This window comes from Aquila chrysaetos, chromosome 13 (genome assembly GCF_900496995.4).
Source record: "Aquila chrysaetos chrysaetos chromosome 13, bAquChr1.4, whole genome shotgun sequence".
In the NCBI taxonomy this organism is placed as follows: domain Eukaryota; kingdom Metazoa; phylum Chordata; class Aves; order Accipitriformes; family Accipitridae; genus Aquila; species Aquila chrysaetos.
Window position 1 is genome coordinate 10,236,531 of NC_044016.1, and position 18,470 is coordinate 10,255,000.

Here is an 18,470-nt window from a genome sequence, read left to right on the forward strand (position 1 = left end):
GACACTGCTCAGGTTAGGGTGAGGCAGGGTACATGTCAGCAGCAAAGTGAGCAAGAGGGGCAGGTCTTGAGCTCTGCGCATTTGTGGATCTGGATGTATGTTGTTCATCAGTGCTGATACTCAGCATGAGCATCAGAATGTGATCCTATTGCTATTTTCTAATACAGCTTAATTTATTGATACTGCAGCTGTTGAACTAGACTGTAACATGAAGTGACAGCCATAGCATTGCAGCTGGCAATTTTGAGAAGTGATAAAAATTCTTGTTTACTCTGTAAATGTGATAGTTCAGATTTGTCAGCCTCAGCCTCATGTGTTACATAAGAGAATAATATACAGTGTTCTGTTGTTATTTTCCGAATTATAATAGTTTTATTTTCAGAACTAAATTTTTGATTCTGCTCTTTGCCATTGTGCAGATTACCCCCCTGAGATTTTTGCATGTTGATACAATGGCAGGATTTGGTTATATAGGAAAAAACACTCCCTACTGTTAATGATGACAGATACAATTAAATTAATTCTCTGCCATTTCCTTTGATGTACACAGTTTTTCTCCATTAATATTGATAGACTTTAGAGTCACAAGCGCATGTTGCGAGAGAAGCAAACCCCTGAATGTTGTATTTTGCTCTTTGTGGAGCTGACTATATCACTTTATGTCTAAATGTAAGGAAAGCTGCTGACAGTTTTGATATATTAAATTATAACTGAGAACTAATTCAAGGATCAAAGATGCTCTTTGGGAGACATCACTTTACTGGTAGGAAAAATCATTACCTTTTTTCCCAGTCTCATATATTTGTACTGTATGTCTTGGAAATATCATTCCCTACAGTTTCTGAATCTTGATGTTTAATTTAACACAAAGGTCTTTGAGCAGCACAATGGGAGGGGGGCTTCTGCTAGTAAAACCTCATAGAAGGAGATTGAAATGTACATGTTTTTTCTCATTTATCAAAGAAGTGCAAAAATCTAAACTGACATTTTATATCAAATGAATTATGAACTGTGTACTTTGTACCTAAGGGAACAACAACTAAATTAGACTTTTGTTAAAAAGAGAGAGAGGAAAAAATAGGCTTTTAATAAAATATACAGTCATTTTTGGTATTTTGTCTGAACCTGACGTATGCTGTACTTTGCACAAGAAAACTAGAAAGCATAGGCTATTTCAAAGGCTATATGCTTTGAATGCCTTAGAGTGAATTGAGAAGCAGGTTAAGATAACACACAAACCAGAGTTTCTACTTAATAAGTATTGTTGCTTTGATATTTTTGTTTTCAGCCTTGTCCAACTCAAGTGAACAGGAAAAGATAATATGCTTTTTAATAGTTTGAAGATTGGAGCAAAGTAGTAAATGGTATTTTTTTTTTTTTTTTTAAACTTCCACTTGTGAGAATATGGTTGCTACTGAAAAAGACTTCTAGGCAGCAAAATTTTAGAAGATGCTTGATTGAACTATAAGAGGTAAATTTTCAAAGAATTATATACTCAGTATTTTAAGGGCATGACTTCCACTGTCTTTAGGTGAACACCACTTCTTGCAAGCAAAGAGGAGACTCCCACTGTACATGTAAAGCTAGAGTTTGTAAAGTTTAGGAGATTTTGTACATTCCCAATTTATGAATTTCCTTCATGACTTTCAGCAGGAATATATTTATTTCTGTGCACTGACATAGAAGACACTTTGATACTGTTGTGATAAGCACCTACACCTTAGAGAAAATGGGAAATGAGAAGATAAAATTCCATGGTTTCTTTGACAGCATATTCCCTAGTGCACTGCTATGGTGCTTTTTGATATATGAACAAAATATCCAAGAACTAGTTGCTTTTCTCATATGTCATATACACATATTGCATAAAGATATATTTCGGAAGATTAGGTAAGTTAGAATATATGAAAGCTTTTGGAAACTCTGCAAGCTCCTTGCAGAAAACAGTGGTGTATGAACAGCGATTGTGGGAATATAATACCATGAACATATCACAAAATCTGAAACACGAGACCAGCTATGTTTGTAGCTTTAGTATTGTTTTATATGACTGCCATCAGGAGACCAGAACCAAAACCAAAGCTGTAATGAGATGTATTAATGATGGCATGTCCTCCACTGAGCTATCCAAATGTACTCACACCCAAGGAGGCAGTGTCTTGGTCTTTGCAGCCTTGCAACTCCCAGTAATGATAAAGTCATCTGGTCCTTTAATATGTGGGTCTGCTGTGAAGAATGGTTCATCTATTGGTATAAACAATGGGTATTTTTAATTAAAAGTATGGTGATTGTTTTTCCTCATTTATAACTAAGATTTTACTTTTATTATTCAACAATACAGTATTTTCTTTTTCTAAATGTTCTCTCTCTTTATAAATTGTAGTGCTATATAGTATTTGTTTCAAAACAACATGTAAATGTCACTGGAAATGTGGCCGTGTAAATGCACATTTTTCTGTTATAGAAAGGGAAGGAGAAGAGGTGGCAGCTTGAGGGGGTGCAGTGGTTTGGCAGAGCCACAACAGGGAGCTGGTCCCCTCCAGGCATGTCAGAGAGTCAGATTTTATGCTTGTGCTGTCTGTGGAGGAGATGAGAGGGATGGGGACAACAACTGTAGGTGGGAAGAGTCACTTCCTTCTTTCTCAACACCTGTCGCCCATTTTCGCTATAAAAAGACACTGACAATGAGACAAGGGGGTTTTTTGATTACCACATATGGCATAAAGTAGTTAATTAGCAGCTGCAAACCAAATCCAGCTCTGTGTTGCCTGGATTACTAGGAGCAGAAACTTTGAGGAAACCTCTTTTCCTCCTCTTTCTGCAAATAAGGAAAGAATTTGAGGAGGAAAATGTCTGTTATGGATTCAGTTGTTTCATGGCCAAAAGGTAGTCCAGTAACATGGATCTCGCAGATACCCATAGGACATTCAAGATATAATAAGACCACACCACGCACTGTGTGTAGTGGCTCCCTAACACCAGCTAATCTCTCATCTTGTCAGCTCTGTTTTCTATTTATGGACACTCTCAAGCTTGGATTCCATCAGAAATAGTAGTATTTCACACCATCCTCTATGTACTGCAGAGAAATTTCTGGATTAAAAATAATTACAAGTAATCTTATTGCAGATCTAATTTACTTGCAAACCTGCATTGTTCTTCAGTCTATACATTTAGGGATATATAAACTGATGCTTCTGTCAAAATGCACATCAACTGGTAACGCTTTAGTTTTCTGCCAGCAGGGTAGGCTGTTCTGTGAGTAACAGACCACTGGCACATTCATACTGCAGGAGTGCATGTAATTTGAACCAGGAGACTTCTTATTTAACAAGAGTTTTCATATCTTTTCTAATATCTCACTTTCTTTAGCATTCAGTTAGGTTGCTATATTTTCCTAGTTTCTTTTGCCACATTGAGTGGGCATATAGCAACAATCATTTGCAGAAACCACTTGTTCAAGTAGAATGCTGCTTTCTGGTTTTGAATATCCTGTTATCCTTTTGCTTTCAGTCATAGAATAAAACAATATTAAAAATTAATTTTCAACAACTTATGCTTCAGACTGAGGCATATGCTTCTTGTAACATCACCACCTCTGTGCCTTTTCCTTTTTCTTTGTTCCTTCTTTATCTTCTATGATGTTAGAGTCCCCTTCATTGAATTATTAGGCTGAAAAAGAGCTCATCGGGAAATCATGTCGTGTGTCTTTCCTCAAAACCGTAAGTTGTCTTATTTCTGGTAAAAGTTGTTTACTCTGATGGAGATTTGAAATCTTTCTTGCAGCAGTTTAATCCCATTACTGTATGTCCTGTTTCCCAGGACACAGATTTTCTTTGTCATTGCAAAACTTCTGTGAAGTCGAAGATTCGTTTATGTCTGTTCCTTTGCTCTTCTATTATTCTTTAAGCTACATAGGTTTAAACTTCCTTCCCTGGTCTTTTCCCAACCATCATTGATATAATTTGCTTTTTTGTTGCTTTCAGGAAGCCCCTATTTCCAGAGCTATCTAAGAACTGTTTAGTTTCAAACATGAAGTAAAAACCTTGAAAGCCAGCCTGCAGTTCTTTGAAATTGTACCATCAGCATTAAGAAAGAAACTTCAATTTAGCCAAGTGTCTACTCACCAGCAGTCTACGAGACTCTCACCAGAAATGTTTCCATCAATGTGGAAGCTAGCTTACCTGCCTCTGGTCATAGCTCTCAGCCTGCAGATATCAGTTGTAGGGGAAGCTGCAAGATTTTGAAGATGACGTCAAATTCTTTCCCGTTCTTCCTTTCAAACAACAAAAAAACCCCAACCAAAAAGTCCTGAAATTAATCTCTGACTGCTTCATGCAGGAAGCTGAAGTTATTGCATGAAGATAGAGGGTCTTGTTCCCTCTGCTCTTGCCACATCTGTTCCCCTAAGTAAAAAGGCAGATCTGGTAGTTTCTCAAAGCTACTTCATAGAGATACTTCGTTTTCCAGTAACCAGAGTCACAATTAACCCACAGGAGCTGTTTCTTTAATTGTGGGTTTTGCCTGATTTTGTAATAGCAATCCTTATGTTTTTTCCTCATAGTATTTTTTTAAAAAATTAATTTTGTGATATGACAGTTATTGGCTAGGCATCCTTTTAAACAGTCTGATGAATAATTAGTTTTACTGGGCAGTTATAAATTCCATCCAATGTCTTTATTACAGGTATTAAAATCATTAATCATTCAGCTAATTGCTTATTGGCATTCTTTTGTAGCTTTTAGAGTTTAGCAAAGTTCTTGCTGAGTAACATGGATAAACTTCTATCTAGCATGAGGAAGGAAGGCAAGTTACTTCTTGTATCAAGGTAAAGGTGACAAATCTGTAAGACATTTTTATAGTGTTGACCTCAGTAAAATATAACACTTAGGAAAGAGGCATCTCTTACACATATTTTTATTTGAGACCCATATCTGGATTGCAGATGTTGAGGTTGTACATGAAGAAAAGTTATTAAAAGGAGGGGGAGGTCTGATTTTGTTTTTCACTAGAGCAGTATTAATGAGGAGTAAGTAAGCCTGCTCTGGGATTACAAAAGACAATTGTCTTAAACTTGAGGTTTGCAGGTCATGGAGTAAAGCTGGAGTTGATTTTCAGGACCCTACTAAAATTGTACTCTGCGGCTTGGAATACCAAATAGTGCAATCAGAGGAAAATGTGCAGTTAGACCTTACACACTCAATCCAGATAAAGCTAAATTTTAGATTTTTCAGACTTCTTATTTTCATCTTTCTGAGTGATATTGTGCCTTACAAGTACAAGTAACCTTAAAGATTAATGCTAAAAGTGAAAAGATTTACAAAGCCACCCCTTTTCAAATGAAATTACTATTATAGCAGAGAAGATGTATAAAACAGGATAGATCGTGAAGAGAGAACAAGATATTTCTGTGCCCTGTTTATGTTATACTTCTGAAAAGAAAATTTCACTAACGTGAGGTGTGAACAGGTTTGGATTTACTGGGAAGTTTATGGAGGCTTTAAGCTACTCCTTTATGTCTCTTTACTGGCTTGTTCCCATAGCACAGCTTCTTTTCTTCCCAAGCCCCATGTGCCAGAGTGGGACAAGCAAGAAGGGCGACCATGGACCTTTCCCATTGTATGTTCCAAAGTGCATGGAAGTGTGTTGAATAAGGGGTGCATTGTCCCTGGTATTTGTATTACTAGATGGAGATCTGTCTGTAACTGGAAACACATACCAGTGAAATTATAAAATTAAGACGACAATCCAAGAATACTGTATGCATTCTGTAGGCATTGAGTAGGTGGAAAACAAAATGGTTGAAGATATATATTAAATGAAAAATCAAGAACAACCACATATATTCTCTATACACTGAGTAGGAAAGATAACTGGGAAAAGAGGGTTAAAAACCAAACCAGAGTAAACTTCAATGAACCTGTGAAGATAAGAAACAAAAAAAAAGCAATCTTCTGCTTTGCTGACAGATAAAGGTTTATAACTAGCATGCCCTTCTAGTGATGACATCGTGGCCCAGCATTGTGGCCCGTCTTTCGGTTAAATGAAACAAAACCACGTGACCATGTTGAGAATTATGGAGAGTGCAATGACTGGAATTATTTGGACTGAGCAAACAACTAGATAACAGGCATACCTGGGAAAATCAGAAGAAACAAATGTCAACGTGCAGAACATATTGCCATAAAAAGTGCTGTAATGAGATGATCTCAGTATGGGCACCTAAAATAGAAAATGAAACAGGAGTATCTAAACAACTACTGCAATGAAATAAAGAAATGGAGTTTGTGAATTGAACCTGGAAAAGAGTAAGAGTAGGCATGACTGAGCAAGACATTCATCTAAAGGCAGTCTGACTGAAACTTTTCCTTGCTGTTATGGCACAAACTGTAGAGAGCCTATCTTCCTCCTCTGTAGTTAAATACCTGCAGTTATCATTTGCATCCATGTGCATGAAAAATATTTTGATAAGATACAAATGCATTGCCTGTGCTAAATATTTTACATATGAAGATGTGGCAAATAATAGACTTACATTCACATAGCTCCAAACTCTTCTAGCTGCCTATCTGCAGATATTATGGATACAGCAGGGGCAATATATCTGATCACTGTTAAAAGTGGTGTGTCAGTTCACTTCAAAGTTGGTGTGAGTTTACACCCATTTGATAGATATCCAATCAAGCTCTACTGACTTATCTTCCTCTTATTAAAGATTAATAGTGCAGACATTTTTATAACTAAATAATAAATTATTGTCCTAATGGCAGTTCACTTTTAATAGTCCCACTCAAAGTCTTCTACTTCCAGAAAATTTAAATTTCAGATATGTCCTTATGATAAATATAATGAATACCTCTCAGAAAAGTAGGCTTTCAACATGGAGTAAAAATCTAAGCACAATCATTTAACACAATGCTTGCTGTCCTAAAAGAAACACATACTTACAAAGCTGACTACTACTGCATATGTTGTTTAAGATAAGGAAATTGAGGCAAGAAGTTGAAGTGCTTTTCAAAGACTGTTTAGCACATTAGGGGCCGAGCAGGGATCAGATCTTTCTTGATTCATCTGCATGTACCTGAGTATCTGGAATACAATATATCATTGTCAGCTTGAAACAGTCTTCAGTTTTTATTATTTTGCAGGGCTGCTTATTAATTCTTTGATATGAATTGACATCTGATTAAATATTTTATTCTGCCTTTGTAGTCTCTTCATATACAAAGCGTGACTTTCTGCCCTGCTAAGTGAGGATTTACTCGGCTAGATGTTGATTCAGTAGGTTGCAAGTGGAGTGGTTGCCCCCTGAGGGTCATATTAAAGCTTGAGGGGAGCTTTTTGAGCAACATTGCATCTTAAAGACGATATATCAAGCTGATAGATACATGGGTCTTCTGTTGAGAAATTCACAGTAGAATTATTGCTGGTTGCCAGTTATTACTTGGGTAGTAAGGAGTCTCTTGGGAATATGGATTGGATAAAAAGGGTTAAGCTGAGGGAAATGTTACACTGAAGACCTTGGTGATGAGGAGTGTTTGAAACAGTCAAAGTATGGTTTGTGTACAATTTAGAATTACCATTTTTGGGGGGAAGTGCTCCATAGTTTTAATGATCAAAGCGTGATTTGTTTAATAGAGCACCTTTCTCATTATGACTAAGCAGAGACTTGACAATTTCTTTGTTGTACCCTCCTGCCCCCCTGCCCCATTCCTCTGGAAGCGCAGAGCTGAGGACACTTGCTAGTGCATAGCTGAGGACATTCTCTGCAAGCTACTGGAAGTCTTTCAGACTAAATAAATTTGCTGTATATTCTAACATGTTGGTTTGAAAGTAGTGGGCTTGGCTTGTTCTACAGGTCAGTCGACTTTGACAGAAGAGATTTGTCCAAATTTTCTACTCTTCCCTATGCTGTGCTTTTGTTGGTAGAAGAGATTTTAACATTTAGCTGAGATTACCTACGCCATTAAAATAACATCCGCACTGTGAATTGTTATTGACATTTAGACAGCTACATCTTTGTTTTTTGATGAACATTCCTGTATCGCTATAATAACCACCACTATACATACATAAAGCTTAATCGGAGCTTTTACTTTGTAGATCTCAGAGAGCTTTACAAAGAAGGATAAGTATTATTATCTCCATTTAACAGATTGAGAAATGAAAGACAAAGGTGAAGTGATGTGTCCTGACAGAACTGGAAATAAATTTAACGCTTTTGCCTCCTCAGTGAGTTGCTCACACAGTCTCCTCAATAACAGTGTGAACTTTGGCTTCCTGGCCAAATTACAGCTCAGCTAATTAGATTCATTTTTAGATGTAGAATTTCTGTGTGCACTTAAACAACTGGTGCATTTTAAGCTACAGACAGTCAGTTTTAAATAAGGTTGTATCCTGCTTTGAAGGGATATTGAGTCTTTCTGTTAGTGTCAGCTTGTGAAAACACTTTAACACCCTCTAATTTAAGTTTTTACATTAATTGCGCCATCTTTCTCATGCTGGCTGAATTTGGCTGAATTTGCCTGCTAACAACTTCAAGAATCACTTTATAAAGGGATGCCAAAATAATTCCTGATTATCTGCGAGTACTGTACTTTACATCCATAAGATTTAAACCCCCTTATTGCACAACTTCAACATTAGTTATGTTGCTGCGATACAGAAGAATGTTAAGTGAGGTAAATATATGTTCTCCATTTTACTCTAAGAGGGAAATTTAATTCGCATACAGAGGCATTTGGTGTGCAGATGCTTGTTTTTGATGGCTCAGCTGGAGGGATGTTGGGGGCTGTTCAAGTTAAATCAGCCATCTTCTTCCCTCTGAGTTGAGGTGCTCACAAACTCTTGATTGGCCTTGAAGGTGTTGGCAAGGGATTTGCAGACCATGAATTACCTTAGTCTCAGACATCTCCTGGATTTGGAAACAGGAAGATTTCAAGTTTACTTGGGATTTACTGGAGCCTTATTGCCTACATCTAGATAACAGCAGCAGGAGGGAGTATCCAAAGGCAGCCAGGCTGGCTCAAGCCCCAAAATTTTACGTTGTCTTTTTCATGGTAACAGAGGACAGAAAGGGAGGGAGGGAAGCTGGACATCCTGTTCCACTTCATCTTGTCCTGAAAAAAAAATAGGAGGGTTGCAGGGCTGGGTTGCAGGCCAATTCTCAGAAGTAAAATACCTGATAATAACTCAGGTAGCCCAGCAGCCAGCTTTTAGTAAAAATTTCTTATGAGAACTGGTAGAACTTGAACTAAAGGGAAAGGGAACCAGTCTGTAGATTGGAGCAAGACATGTCTTGTGCCTTTCTATGTAATACAATTTGGAGCTGGACCTGAAGAATTTTGAAGTTTCCCAGTCATAAGTATCTATAATCAGAGTAAAAGTGTCAGACGCTAGTTCATGTATCTCTGTATGTATACGTCAGTAAAAATAAAAACTACTGTATATCACCGATGACTTTTTTTTTTGGAGCCAATGCCATCCTTTCATGTGTTTCACGGAGAGAATGATTCAGACACTGTATCACAAAGTCTGTTTCTTTCCTCTTAGTAACCACCTCATATACAGGGGGTAAATGAAAATCATAAAGCTTACGGTAAAATACTGTTCGCTCATCTTACAACTTATGCCTTGAGGCTTACAACTACACCTTAAGTTGCAGATCTGTGAGACTGTTTTTTCCAATAGAGACAAGGAAGAAAATAACAGCAACAAAAATTTTCTGTTGGAAAGACCAAAGAAAGAAGCAAATGGTAACTACTGGACCGTGAAAAGCAAAACTATTATACAAGAGTTTAAATGACAAAGGCAGTAACTTTCCAGTGTTTTAACTCTCTGGAAAAGAGCTACAGAGCTATGGCTACAGACATGCATTATATATAAAAGTTCCAGATGTGTTTATATGCAGAAAGTTTCTTCAACAGATTGTTTTCTTCTTAAAGTAAAAACAAAGCCATAAACTCATGGGTGCAAATTGGCATAGTTCTTTTTACTGCATGCAGTGAAATTTGCAGCAGTTAAAGGTCATTGGTGATATCATTACTGACACATTTTGATCTACAGTTCCTGGACTTCATAAAAAATAATTTCATTAACAAAACACTGGACTAGAGACTGAGACTTCCGTGAATTTATTTTGATTTCTACTTAAAGATGTTTTTCCCCTTAAAATTTCTGCTGTTTTCTTTTAAAATTATTATTAATTTATAAGGGTGAGAAGTTATCGGAATGATAAAAGTCTGATCGATTTTACTCTTGCTGGGTAATATTTCTGTGAGCATTTCTTTAACTTCTTAGGGTGGCAGAGCTGGGCACAAGGAGAAGTAGATAATATTTGAACAGGTGGTAGAGAATATGTTCCTTCTGAATTACTTTTGGTGTTTGGAGGTTTGCTTTTAGCAAAATGATTCTCACGTAACTGTATTGGAAAGAAGAAAATGAAGAAATAGCATTGTTCAGTAGTGAAAATGTTAAACTAAATGGACCATGTTAACATTGCTGTTGATCCCGAGGAACAGTTTTTCCAGTATATGGAGCATTTTGTTTCCACCCGGCATATGTTCTCCGTGGTTTTCTCTGCTCTAATTCATCCATGTTTTTCGACAGCTCCAGATGGCGTGATGCCTCCAAGGCTTTCATCTGCCACTCCGACCAGTCTTCAGGTTGTCTGGTCTACACCAGTTCGCAACAACGCCCCAGGCGCGCCCAGCTACCGACTCCAGATGCGGCGGAGGCATTCTGCTGGTGACATTTTAGAGTATGCAGACCATAGCAAGGCCACCATCAACTGCTGAGCAAGAAAAGTCCCACTATCTTGAACATGGCTCACCTTTAGGGTGGCTGTTTTTGTTACAAGACATGCAATGTTTTAGTCTTTCTTTAGGTGCTGGGATGTTTAATGATGTAACTCATGCTGCTTTTCTTTGCAGTTTGCTTTCCAGCCCTACTGCTTCCTTACAACACAGCGTCAGAGATCTTCAGCCGTACACTGAGTATGAGATGAGAGTGGTTGCCTCCAATGGTTACGGCAATGCTTATAGCAACTGGACTTCAATGTCTACAGCAGAGGACAGTAAGCAGTCTGATCTTGTTTAACTCCCTTTAGCAGAAAATATAAATAACAGTTCAGCTGCCATTGCACATAATTTCTTTTGGTTATCTAGCTTTCTCAGTTAAATAGCAATAATGTATTTTCTTCCTGAATATTAACTTGCAATAACTCCTAAGGGATCGAGTAGCTGTTGTCTTAGATTTTCATAAAACATTAATATTTAAATATATGTTTTGTGAAGTAGTATCTTATTTCTTTATACAATATCCCTCTATGCATGCGTGTTCATATATGGTTACTTTAAGATACACTGGTAAATACAGCTTTGTAAGTGGTATACCTTTATATTCGAAGACTTGATTCTGATTTCAGTCATATCAGAGAAAATAAGTTGAAGTTAAGAGTATATGACAGTTGTCTTATCTCTGTGTTGAGAACACCTAAGCTGTACCATAGCTGAACAGAACTTTTAATTCCCAGTGATCTTTGTTAATTCAAAGTGGTGATCTACTGGTCTGAAATTGAGTTTGTCATTGCCAGTCCCATCATGTTCCTCATTAATAGTTCTATGTTCTGCTGACTCACTCCACATAATTTGTTCAACAGTCCCTTGATTTAACAAACAGGTATCAGCATATAGGTACAGCCATTTAGTTGGCAGGGTAGGATTTTGCACCTGATACAATAAGTAAGCAGAAACATCTGACAGAACTTGAGCTTGTTGTACATAATACATATACAAAATACATAATTTCCAGATTTTTTAAAGAAACTGAGCTATTAGTTTTCTCTTACAATGTAGTAGGATATGTAATAGCACAATTTTTGGAAAAATCTGTTGTTTTCAAACATATTCTTTGCTTTTTTTTTTCTTTTTTTAAATCAGTAATGGATGATTCTATTGTACCAAATTTTGGAGAAATTAAGTATTTTCTAAAGAGATTTTTCATGTTAGATCTTGTTTCATAAGAAAGTAAGTCATTCTGAGCAGGAAAATGCATGGGGTGGGGTGGTGTTTCATTACTGGTTTTATTACTATGTTGCTTTCTCTGCCTTCACACCAAAGTGCCTTGTGGTCTTGCTCTATTTTACACTGATGAGAGATCTGCATTTCAGATCATAAATTTAACATGATGCTCATATGCAATTGTTGTAGCAAATATTCAGTTCTGGTGGCTCAACTTCATCTTAGGCCCTTCTCTAAATGGATAGCTGTCTATCTCCAGAAAATACTCAGAAAACATGTGTTCCCACAACTGTAAAACATTTTTCTTTGAAGCTGAGCAAATAATTAATGACAGAAATTTATCTGATAAATCTATTTAAGCTCCAAAGGTATAAATGCTTCTATGAACATTACCTATAAGTAATTACCTAATAAAAGTAAGTTCTGAACTTTGTCTTTACATACCAGAGATGTTACCAACCTGTGAAAATCTTCGTTGAGATTCAATTCCTTTATTGTAATTGTTTCTTACCAAAAGTGGATACAATATTATTAAACTTGTCTACATTCATGGTCTAGCTGCAATCAGTCTCCTATGACTATTTCATTCAAATTGTAATGATTATTTAGCTCTGGTCAGATTAGATAGGAGGAGCACAGAAGTGCATTTAAAAGGCATGGCTTGTTAGTATATGTAAAAATTATTTTTTGTGCAAAGTAGTAGGTGTAGAATTTGAAAATTCTCTTTTTGGGAGTTAGGGATAGGGCAGAAGGCTTACACAGAACATGCATTCCTATATAGCCTTCTTGAACATCTGTGTAGAAGTTACCTACTGTATAGTACTTCAATGGTCTTTGTGCACTAGCATGGAATGCTACCCTCTGCAAAACCTGGCTGCAAAAATGCCTTAAGTTAGCAGGGAAGGTAGATGTTGCCAAAGGAAACTTAAGAACAAGAAAAGAAAAACATAATGCCCCTGCCAGTGTTTATGCAATTAAAATATTTTGAGATTAACAAATAACTCGCCTCTTCAGCTATGATGCTGCATCTTGTTCTTTAGCTTAAAACATCTTCTGTAGTTCAGTTATAAACTCCATGTCTCCAAGGGGAAAATTATTTTCCTTAAAATGTCCTCTTCCATTTGCATTGATACTGCTAAAGAATACATGCTGATGTGTCCCCAGTATCCAACAACCCTTGTCATTCACAACCACCACCCCCCCCCCCCCCCACTCCCCAACTTTCAGTGGTGACAAAGGACTCTGGTTTTGGTGTCATTGTGGAGGGCTGCCATCTGTGAAAGGGTATTCAACTCAATTGCTTAAGACTGAATGATTGTCATTGGGTATAAGCAGTATTTCTGTCAAGGTTTCAATATGTTTCTTATAAAACTGCCTATACTGACAGCTTGTTGCAGAAGTACACTTAATTCCTGGCCCTGCTAACCAATACACTTTGACTTTTTAAAGTACAATTTGACAGTAGAAATTTCCCATATCTCTTACTCTGTTGAAATATATGTGTGTACAGGTTTTTACTGAATTTTATGCAGTGAATATACATCCTTTTTTGTTTCACCAAAGCATAAAATAACTGTAGGAATAAAATATATGCATGTGTGTGTGTGTTCATGTGCACATACACCTGATAGCAATAGATGTAAATCAACACATCCGCTTTTAAAGTCAATAGAGTTCTACTAATGCAAGCTGATGATTTCACAATATATCTGCATATTATATTTTATTTATGATAAATATTTATTAAACTAGGAGGATATTAGGAATTATTAAGGAAAAATTAGCAAATGCTGCCATAAAAATCTGTTGTATCCGATAATAAAATGTCTTAATATACAGATTAGTAGGTTTGGCTTATTTTTTAATGCAAGAAAAAATGCTGTAAATAATTTTCAAATACTTCCATTTACTTTAAGTGCGGCAGTAGTAACTGATTCTATGCATTTTTTAAAGTCTAACCTGCCCGTGCCAGATAACAATAATGTACATATCCTATGAATATTTTAAAACCTGCTAAACGTGTTAATAAAAGATGTTTGTTGCAGTGATCTTGGTCAGTATAGCATCAGACTATTTACTGCCAGACAAATAGAAACAGTTGATGAAGTTCCTGGATTAGATCTTGCTTTCAGTAACTTGAATGTACATTTAAGATAACTCTCTTGCAATCAGTGTAATCACCACTGAACTGAGAGGTCAGTAGGTACCATTGAACTGAGAGCAGAATTTCATGCATTGCATTCAGAAATAAAATGAAATGTTCTAGATATAAAAAAAGAAGATATCAGTTAAGTTTTCCCTTTTGTTATGGCAAGTCTTTGAGCTATCTGAGAAGGAAGCTGTAAAGGAGTTGGTTACAGTTGCCCAAAGCTGTCCCAATGGCAGCCGCTGCATTCTTATGGTGTAGCTTTATGATTTGCAAACTTATATTGGCTGGCAGCAATCCACACAGTGTAATCTTTGATCAGAGGGATAGTTCCCAAATGAGAAAGGTGCTTTTTCTACTGCTTGAGAAAATCCCTCTTGATTTGGACAAGTTTTAAGCTAGCAAATTTGCTACTTTAGAGAAAAGCTGCCTGTTCCCTTCTTCTCTTTTGAATGTCCCAGAAACTATCTGCAGTCCAATGGGCTGCGTACAGCAGGGCATCGCAGTCACCAGCACGTTGGCTACATTTCAGTCCCATGGGTCAGTGTATGGTTCCAGTACGGAGAGCTCTTACTGAAGCCCTTTTATAAGGGCCTGGCTTGCACTAGTTGAGAGAGAAGGTTTTGTTGCCTATCAGGCAGTCCAATTTTTTATTTTTGAGTTCTTACATAAGTGACTGAAAGTCCATCTCTTTTATGTATAAAGAAGTTACAGGCCTGTCCAGTGTTTATTCACAGTAAGTAATGTCAAAAGTACACAATAGTCACTTGAGATCACTACATACTGAAGTTGCTAGAGAAAAAAAAAGCAATTAAAAAAAAAAGCAATTAAAAAAAAAAAAGAGAGGTCCTGCAATGTATCAGCTGAGCTATTTCTTGACAAAACAGGGAAGCATTATTCCTATCGTATAGAGTGCTATGGTGTGCTCCTCTGGCATGCTTACCACAGAGCTTTTGTTCAAGGATGAGAAGGCCTATTCTCTTAAAGCTTCCTAATGTAGACAATAGAGAGAGGCAATGCAGGACAAGAGATTAGATGATGCAGTTCTCAGCTTTCGGAAGAGCTTGCTTTCTCTGCTGTTTATATTCATTGTCTGAGAAGACAAGTCTCCTACTTTAGCAATGTAAGTTATGTCCATATAATTTAGGCATATAAACTAATCCATAGTTGATGTGAATGTGGTCACCTGTTCTCGAGAAAGATAAATGGAAACTGGAGCAAGAGAAGAAAAAACCTGGTGAGGTGATAAAGAGAAAAGGAAGTCATGTGAAATACATGACAGGGTGAATAGCAAAAGGATAGAAGAACAAATTAAGCTGAAGTAGTATCGTGGCAGATATGATACGATGATTGTATGATAAATAGTACAAACTGCCTGTGCATGCCTATAGATTAGGAATTAGAAGAATTTTCTTACTGGTAGGCTGAGGTTCTGGAACCAATGTGTATTTGGAGCAGTAGAGGGCAAAACGTCTGAATACTCTGAAGGCGGCTCTTAATACATATTTGAAGGGGTTCATATGGACTGCATGTCATTGCATGAACAGCTTAATGACTTTTGAGTTCTGTGATCTGATGTGATAAAAGATTCCTGTGGTCCCTTGTGCCCAGAGCTACACAATTTGGATATTCTGCTGGATACAGTCGGTAGTATATGAAAGACACCGCATTTTGTTAATATGTGTAATTTCATTGTCTGTGTTCCTGAAAAGAGTAAAAAAAGATTCAAGAATAAAAGGCTCAGAATTTCTATTCTGCTTAGTGAGAGAGTTTCCCAGCAAATCAGGTATTTCTCATTAGCTTTAAAGGGCAGTAGTCCAGGTACATGTCAGAGTGTATTAATGAAAGTATAGGTTCCCCCAAAATACCTCCATGAGAGTATAGCTCATTGCTCCTCCAGTCTGTACAATAAGTAAACAAATGTGTGGTTCTAGCTAGGGAATTAAAAAAGATTAATGACAATTTTGTGCCTTCATTTTAAGTCAAGTCTGAACTTTTGAAGCAGATGAGCAAAATAGCCTCCCATAAAAGATAATTTCATTTGCCAAAATGAAACTACCTTCTAGTATTAATACTGTAATGAAATGGTTTGAAATATGAACTAAGAATCTTAAGCAAAAAGATGCCCACTGTTCCCATGTTCAGTAGTTACTTCTATAAACAATTACATCCATGTAAAAAGCTTTATGATTTTATTTTCATCATTGTCAGGCTGAGCTGTGTAGCTGTCATACTTTGCAGTCTTCCCTCCAGTGACAACCACATTGACAACATGTTATACTCCACATTGATTTTACAGTTAAGGAGCTGATTGTGATATATAGGGATTTTAAGAATTCAGCTGAGAGGCTGACTTTTGCCTTTTATCATTCCATTAAAATTTTATAACCATCTTTTTCATGTCATTTCATCCATGAATTCTTACTTTAGAAAGTGATAGCTACTGCTGTGAGCATAACTTTTCTCATGTTCAGAGCTTTTTATTGTATTAGCAAACTATCCCAATTATAGTTAATACTCATGTTTTACATAATTGTGGTGACCCTTTCAACCAAGCAGTATCATGCTAGTTGATTTGTATATAGAATTAGATGATTCTGCTTGCCATTTAAAAAGAAGCTACACCGAATGAGTGTTGGGGACCAGGATTTAATGCTTTCCCATCCAGTGGGGCCAATTAAGCATCTCTCAAACGTCTTGTTTGAACTCAGAGAGTCTTAAAAGTCTCTCTTTTAAAAGGGCAGTAGGGAATGTGTGGGTAGGTATGCTATCTACCAAAATATGCTTTTTTGAGGGGAGGGGTAAGGACTAGGGGGACCCAAAGTTTAGGTTTGACAGCTCCTCCCATACATTACAGATTGTCCTTAAGGAATATGTCTAAACTCTGGGGGGGTTGAAGCACAGGTTCAACTAATTACCATGAATGTTTCACCTGTAATGCCAGCAACTTATTGAGTAGGAATAAAAAGGCTTATCTGTTCCCTCACAACAAACTGCTTGATTGTTGTGGGGTTTTTTTTGTTTTGTTTTGTTTTGCTCCGCTCCTGCAGAAGCTCACAGTATGATAGCTTATTTATGAGGTATAATTAGATAAAATGCAAGTTTGTAGCTCAGTGGTAAATATTATATCTTACAACTCCCCTCCCCCATTAAACTAGAATTTGCAGCAACTTATTTTTAAGGTCTTCAGTTCGAAAGCAAATTTTCCTCTTTCCCCTTCACCCCAGCAAAATTTTCGGTTTACAGAATATACGTCTAATTCAGGTTTACACCTCCACCTCTCCATCTTTCTGTGAAGTCTAAATAATGGACCAAATTTTTTTCCAGCTTATGACCTAATTGATTTTGCCCAAGAGTACATGCAAATAGAATTTAATTGCTCTTTACAACAGATCATCTTTTATACTTGTAAATTCAGAGATCTAAATTAATCCTAGGGTGCACAGGCATTAAATATAGAACTCCATCCTTATTATCACTGTGAGTAGAACAGGATATGTGATATGGATGAGTTTTATGGAGTAGCTTTGTGATGCATCATATAATGAAAGAAAAAACACTGTTACTTTTTCAAATTTAAAAGAAAAAAAGCAAAACAACTTTCTATCCCAATTTTACATCACTGTTTCCACGGACATCAGTGGAATAATCCTGATTTACCTCTCTCTGTATGTAAGAGGAGAATTGGGACTTCTGACTGCTTCAGCTGTTTTTCTAAAATATAGGAGACACTCATTGTGCGGGATTTATTTGTTTTCTAGGTTTCCTTTTTTCCCCTCTCTTTCTCTTTTCACTTAAAAATTATCAGGAATTATTTAACTTGTTGTGAAGTAAATTATTCTTCCTATAGAGATAACGTTCCTTGTGGTTTGGACAGCACACCGTTTCACTAGGAATTAAATGATGGTGGTGTTGACTACTGTGGAATTCAGCATATGCTATGTCCTGTGTCCTGGAGTCTTAGCACACCCACAATCACTAATAAATTCTAAATTTTCAACCCTTAGCTTTTGAAACTTAGCCCCCCCCCCAAAATCCCCAAACCTAAAGCTATTTTAAACAATTACTAGGTCCAAGTATATCTTTTTTTAAGATTTCAATAAAATGTAATGTTCACAGAAAAATCTCATAAATGTCAAAATTGCTATGGGCAGAATAGGGAGGAATATAGTATTTTCTTGATCTGCTGTAGCAATTTATAGATTTCAGGATGTGGTTTATAAGAATGCTAAATGTTCTGGAATTACAGCTGTTACTGATCAGTGATTGAGCCAGATTTGTGTTATTGCACCATGTTCTTGCTT

At 36.7% G+C, this 18,470-nt stretch overlaps 1 protein-coding gene across 1 annotated transcript in view; it reads left to right on the top strand.

Annotated features, from left to right (window-relative positions):
- The window catches only part of USH2A (usherin), a 395,016-nt gene that overhangs the window by 245,109 nt on the left and 131,437 nt on the right, over positions 1-18,470 (top strand). The window contains 2 exon segments of the mRNA XM_030034435.1: positions 10,609-10,759; positions 10,932-11,074. Coding sequence (XP_029890295.1) covers positions 10,609-10,759; positions 10,932-11,074 — 294 coding nt within the window.